General features: G+C 35.6%; 1 protein-coding gene across 1 annotated transcript in view; it reads left to right on the top strand.

Moving 5' to 3' along the window:
* Window positions 1-7,577, top strand: part of LOC110446085 (guanine deaminase-like) — a 25,351-nt gene that overhangs the window by 4,808 nt on the left and 12,966 nt on the right. Inside the window, exons 2-5 of the mRNA XM_021491045.1 lie at window positions 1,837-1,928; window positions 2,375-2,546; window positions 2,720-2,807; window positions 6,559-6,661. Of these exons, the coding sequence (XP_021346720.1) occupies window positions 1,837-1,928; window positions 2,375-2,546; window positions 2,720-2,807; window positions 6,559-6,661 (455 nt within the window). The remainder of the gene's footprint in view (window positions 1-1,836; window positions 1,929-2,374; window positions 2,547-2,719; window positions 2,808-6,558; window positions 6,662-7,577) is intronic.

Genomic DNA, 7,577 nt, shown 5'->3' on the forward strand with positions numbered 1-7,577 from the left:
CAAGTAAAACACACAAAATATATACCACAACGTCAACACAGGCAAGTAAAACACACAAAATATATACCACAACGTCAACACAAACAAGTAAAACACACAAAATATATACCACAACGTCAACACAGGCAAGTAAAACACACAAAATACATACCACAGCGTCAACACAGCCAAGTAAAACACACAAAATACATACCACAGCGTCAACACAGCCAAGTAAAACACACAAAATATATACCACAACGTCAACACAGGCAAGTAAAACACACAAAATATATACCACAACGCGCGTACGTCAACACAGGCAAGTAAAACACACAAAATATATACCACAACGTCAACACAGGCAAGTAAACCACACAAAATATCAAAACGTCAACACAGACAGGTAAAATACAAAAAGCAAAAAGCGTCAATACAGACAAGGAAAGCACACAAAATTAAGAGTTGATGATATATAGTAGATTGTGGTATTTTTGCGTTCAGCAATTATAAAGAAACAATTAAATTCACTTTATTTTCTATGTCACAGCTAGTGTAATTGATTTAGAAAAGAATGTCGCGTACTTTAAAAGTTCAAGCGTCATCATAGGTCAGGTTACTTGACGAAATAGAGTTGTGGATGATAAAAATTGTGAATTAAATTGTATGTACATATACCATCAAACAAAGAAAGTAAATACAATATCTATACATATCAGTGCACGTAATGCTACAATACTTGCTTATAAGTGTGAAAATAATAATAATACTTGATGGCGCAGCAAATGCGTCACACCTAATTGACAAGAAGGATGGTGTTCAAGCACATTAGAAAGTGTTTCCAAACTATCATGGCATCGTGTACGGGAGAGGATATTCATGTTACTAACAATTAGATACCTCGAAATTTCGAGATAATTACTCGAGTTATTATATTAAAATTTCGAGTTATTATCTTGAAATTTCCAGTTAGTAAGTCGAAATTTCGAGTTATTAAAAGGAAAAAACGAAATTTATTTTTATTCTACATGGCCCTATTCCGTCTTTGCGTATTGCAGAGTTATCTTCTCTTGGGAGCAGGTATTGATTGTTACGTCACTTGTTTGTGAGAGTAACGTCATCAATTTTTGAGAAAACGACGTAATTTTCCCACACAAACCAATGACGTAACAATCAATACCTGCTCCCAAGAGAAGATAACTCTGCAATACGCAAAGACGGAATTGCTCTTTCGTAGTAAACTTACTAGTATACCTATAAATGTACCAGAATAAATTTTGGTGTAAATGAAATCCTCCCGTATATACAAAATACTGTTGCATGACATAGCATCGAGTTTCGCAGATAATTACGATGAATCCATATAAATATCTCCAGACACGTAATGCTGTGTTGTAAGAGGATACAGGTGTGGTGTTAAACCACGTGCCTATACAAAAAACCTAGTGTGTATTGGCTACATATAAAAAGTGGTGACCAAAAGATGATTACTTGAAGACATTACATATACGATATATACATCATTTGATATAGCGTCCTTTCTAGCTATTTTGAGAAATTCGCAGAAGCTGCCTTATCAGGCGCTAACTACTATCCCTAGCCACCTGGCTAATATATCCCTATGTTTGTATGCCTGCGTGTGTGCTGGAGATGTATTGTATTACCAATGTTTAAAATACTGTAAAACCACATTACAGTATAGTGTTTCTATATAACGAGTAACGTATCGCGACATCAACAGTGTATATACAATACTATGTAAAGGTTTTAGTACAATAATATGTAATATTAATTTATTTTTTTAAATCCGTCAATATCACTACTAGCCAGAAAATGTATACATCTTTTATGTTGCAGATACTATTTCTTCAAAAGTGTGATGCAAATCTACAGACAACGTTAAGACAACACAATATATCAGCGGAGAACGTCATTTACCTGCAGGAATGGTGAGTTTCCTGTCATTTTTTTTCAATTCTATTGTATTCCATTGTAATCATAATTATACTTTGCGTGACTTTTGTGAGAAACAATAAAGATGAAATGAACAATGACTAACCAACGACAGTGTTTTGAGTTTAAAAGATCAGCCGGACTATACTGGGATTCGAACCCTGGACTTCAGATTGGTATACCATCGCTCTAACCGATTGAGCTACCTGTGGGACAGTTACATGTGTATGCAAACAGAAGTTAAAGGGTGGTTACTGTATATAGGTAGAATAAACACAGTGAAGCTGGGCAGGAATCCTGAAGTGGTACTCTTAAATCAAAACACAATAGTACTCCGTAATTGACCGTTTGAATACCATTTGTTATAGAATATAAACCCTGAAAGTGAATGTGTCTAAACTTTTGCTAATAAATGACACTTCTTTATTTGATACTTGATTAGGCAGTTCATGGTCCCAGGTTTTGTGGATACCCATATCCATGCGTCTCAGTACCCAAATTGCGGGAAGGGCATAGGCGAAGGGCTGTTGTCATGGCTACAAAAATATACTTTTCCGGTGGAGGCCAAATTTGCGGATCTGGAATTCGCCACTGATACATATTCCAGGGTTATCGTAAGTAATTACTGATTGAAGAAATAGGTTCCTTAAACAGCTTTAGTTTTATTTAAAATTACAATGAAAAACTTAATTATTCACAAGTTAACACATGACATCTTAGCGTTTGACAATAATTTAATTCGATGTAACAAGACAAAATATCTGCAAATGTCAACATTTCTTTTCAGTCTCGAGTTATAAAAAACGGCACAACGACCGCGTGCTACTTTGCAACCATAGATACTGATGCAACGCTCAGACTTTGCGACATAGTGGGTAAGTTACCATGACGAGAAGCACAGAATTTGTGACAAAATGGGTAATTTACCATGACGACAAGCACATAACTTGTGACATTAATGGGTATCATCTGGTAAAAAAGAAACTATCAAAAAATTCTACTGTTATATGATGTACAAAATCAAGATGCACAAACATAATTGTTATTATAATCTCAGCAAAAATGCAAAATACACGTTCTGAACAAAAACAAGATATCTGCGCAAAGGCTCTTTGCAATGGTAAACAGTTGAGTTCAAAAACCGTCTAGAATGAACTTTTGCACAAAGTGGCTGCTACTTTTCCACCATTTCTGTTTAGTTTAATGTTCTGTTTCTATACTGTAATGGTTTATTTCGGAAACTGTTCCTGCGACCATTGTGATTTTAACGGCTAAAGGGTGTCAACTTCACGCTGATACCAAGGAGCTAATTACATATGCACATCAAAATTTTGTAGGCCTGACTGTATTGCACAAGTAGCTATCACACTGAATATAGTTGTCTAGGAAATTTATTACAGATAAAAAAAACCAAGTGTTACTGTAGTCCAAGCGAAAGGTAATAGACGAATGTTTTATAACCTTTCGTGTATCTGTAGAAAATGTACTGTCGGATGAAATCAATGTTTTCTGACCTTATGGTAAAACTTTTTTTGTAATGGTATTAGCCAGTTACTCCATAGGTTCTTTTACATATGGTACCATTTCAATATTTTTGGTACCGACCTTAAGCTAGATAGTCAGTGTCTACTGATGCTTGGAGGAAAGGGTTTGGGTTTTATTTTGTTTAACGTCCTATTAACAGCTAAGGTCATCTAAGGACGTGTCTCCATGTGCGTTGTGTATGCATGCATGTGTGTATGTGTGCCGGAGCTAGGGTATGTTGGTGTAATTGCCTCCCAGCACAGCATTCCGCCCGGTCACATTGTACTGACAACGGGTGAACCAGTTGTTGCCATTTCACTTAAAGCTAAACGTTATGCAGGGAATAACAACAACCAATTTTAAGGACTTTGGTATGTCCCGGCCTGGGGACAGAACCCATTGCCTTTCTCACCTGGGCGAACGCTTAATATTAAAGCCAGAAGTGAGGTATTGCCAAGCAAGGCGCTAGAAAATAAAAGGTAGTTAGAAGTAGAAAGAAAGATAAAGATCCCAAATGATGTATTGGGTGCAGCAGATTTATTTTGGTCGCGTTTGTGTCCCCAAGTAGAGAGCACAAAAGCTAATCTCCAATTCTGCCGGGGGTTACCACAATAGTCGCCTTTTAGTGTACATGCAGTGGGTAACAGCAGGTATATTCTTTTCTCGATCCGCGACCTGCAGGGGTGTTTGTAGGAAAACATTTCATTTTTTTTCTTTTCCTGAGCTAACTTAAATATTTTTGCGTCGTCCAGGTACTGATGTCTGGAGAGTTCTGAACTCTCTGACATAGGGTCCCAACTATCGTTTTGCTTTACAACCATGTGTCATCAACGTTACGATGATAACGAACTTTATGGCAACGATAGATCACCTCAATCGGCTTTAAATAAAAGCAATATTTTGCATCTACGGTTATTTTCAATGATGCAATGCTTAAATGTTGCGACATAGTTGATAAAAAGTAATTCATTTTTACGGAACGCTCATACATTGTGACTTGTGTCAAAAAAAGAAACAGCAAAGCCACGCTCATACTTTTTGACATATATTTAGGTAAGTTACTATATATGATGCTACGATCAAAATTTGAGAAATAGCTACAATACCGGCATTTTGAGACATCATTGGTTAGTTAAAGCCAGGATTACACGCTCAGATTCAATACATAGTAGGTGCTTGTAAATTACAAGACTCAATGCAAAAGATTTTGTGACATTACAATGGATTGAAACATTTTTCTTTATAAATTACTTGAATGTGATTCAGAGTATATGAATAACACTGGTTCTAGAGTTACACAAACACATTTATAATCCTACCCAATACTATCTCATGCACGTCGTTATTTGTCATGAGTATACATTGAGATAGGCGCACCGAACCAGAACTAAATAAACACGATTCCTGAATGCGGCAAACATTGATAAACTATACCTCCTACTTTAACACACAGAGACAACTATAACTCATAATTAACACAAAGACAAATTATACTTCACACAAAAACAGACTATACCTCAGGGTTAACACACAGTGACAAACTATACCTCATGGTTAACACACAGTGACAAACTATACCTCCTGATTTACACACAGTGCCAAATTATATCTCATGATCAACACACAATGACAAACTATACGTCATGATAAACACACAGTGACAAACTATGCCTCATGATTAACACACAATGACAAACTATACTTCATGATTAACACACAGTGACAAACTATACCTGCTGATTAACACACAGTGCCAAATTATATCTCATGATCAACACACAATGACAAACTATACGTCATGATAAACACACAGTGACAAACTATGCCTCATGTTTCACACACAATGACAAACTATACCTCATGATAAACACACAGTGACAAACTATGCCTCATGATTAACACACAATGACAAACTATACTTCATGATTAACACACAGTGACAAACTATACCTCCTGATTAACACACAGTGCCAAATTATATCTCATGATCAACACACAATGACAAACTATACCTCATGATAAACACACAGTGACAAACTATACCTCATGATTAACACACAATGACAAACTATACCTCATGATTAACACACAGTGACAAACTATACCTCATGATTAACACACAATGACAAACTATACCTCATGATTAACACACTAAGACAAACTTAACCTCATGATTAACACACAGTGACAAACTATACCTCCTGATTGACACACAGTGACAAACTATACCTCATGATTAATACACAAAGACAAACTTAACCTCATGATAAACACACAGTGACAAACTATACCTCACGATTAACACACAGTGACAAACTTTACCTCATGGTTAACACACAGTGACCAACTATACCTCATGATTAACACACACAGACAAACTATAACTCATGATTAACACACAGTGACAAACTATACCTCCTGATTGACACACAGTGACAAACTATGCCTCATGTTTCACACACAATGACAAACTATACCTCATGATTAACACACAGAAACAAACTATACCTCCTGATTAACACACACAGACAAACTATACCTCATGATTAACACACATTGACAAACTATAACTCATGATTAACACACAGTGACAATCTATACCTCATGATTAACACACAATGACAAACTATACTTCATGATTAACACACAGTGACAAACTATACCTCATGATTAATACACTAAGACAAACTTAACCTCATGATTAACACACAGTGACAAACTATAACTCATGGTTAACACACAGTGACAAACTATACCTCATGATTAACACACAGTGACAAACTATAACTCATGGTTAACACACAGTGACAAACTATAACAAGTAGAATTAAACTGTATACTGAAACTGCCTCATGTTTCACACACAGTGACAAACTATACCTCATGATTAACACACACAGACAAACTATACCTCAATGTTAACACACACAAACAGAATCTTCATCAGTTAATCACTTGAAGGAGATAAATTCACTGTATCTTATTTAACTATTTAACATTTCAGATTATTCTTTTTTTTTCCAAATAACTTTACATATGAACAACAATGTTGTACTATTTTCATGCTGTATAATAGGCTGGATTTGAACTGTTCTGTTCTAGACAATGCTGGCCAGCGTGCCTTGGTGGGTAAAGTCAATATGGACCAGAACTCCCCGGAATTCTACAAGGAGGAGACAACTCAGTCTTATCAAAATACCATCAGGTTTGTATTGATACATTTTTTTATTGTAAATAAATGTTTCCGTTACCCAAATAAATCTCAAATACAACACTTTTTGTTTTTGTAGGCATTTTCGCTCTTTTTAGACGATACATGCTTTGAATTCCGTTTGGCAAAATTTTAATAAACACTGTCACTAGTAAGATTAATTGTTTCTGTCTAAATATATTTAACACACGATAGCAATGATTAAAAATTCGTTTTTTTAAAAATTCAACCTGACCATTTATTTCACTCGTTCTTTCAATTCAATTAGAAGCAGCACGCATAGTCACTGGCGGCACTAGACTCACAAGTAGAATTAAACTGTATACTGAAACAGGTTGGCTTCCCCTCGAGGAAAGACGTAAACAGCACAAGCTTATTCTTTTCCACAAAATGGTTCATTGTCTGGCTCCTCAATATCTTCTAGATATTCTACCTCAGCGTAACCGTAATTACCACAACCATGATACTCCCACGGGAAATAATTTTCGTCCACTAGTTAGTCATACGTGTCTCTATAATAAATATTTTTTGCCATCTGTCATCAGTATCTGGAACTCCTTGCCTGACTTTGTCAAGAACGACCCTTCAATATATAAACTTAAAACCTATCTACGCAAGCCCTCTCACAAAATTCAAATTTTCTACTTTAATGGTACCAGACTGGGGCAGATACATCATGCTAGATTAAGAATGGAGTGTAGTTCCCTTAAGTTTTATCTATACCAGATAAATCTAATTGATAGTCCTCTGTGTTCCTGCATGCAAGAAAATGAAACCAATGAACATTATCTATTACATTGTTGTCTTTTTTCTCAACTACGTTTACATACATTTAACGAAATCAATCATCCACTCTCAACTGATTTACTTTTGTTCGGGAATAATGAGCTTACAGATGACGAAAATGCCT

Source organism: Mizuhopecten yessoensis, unplaced genomic scaffold, assembly GCF_002113885.1.
Source record: "Mizuhopecten yessoensis strain PY_sf001 unplaced genomic scaffold, ASM211388v2 scaffold2507, whole genome shotgun sequence".
NCBI classification, from domain to species: Eukaryota; Metazoa; Mollusca; class Bivalvia; order Pectinida; family Pectinidae; genus Mizuhopecten; species Mizuhopecten yessoensis.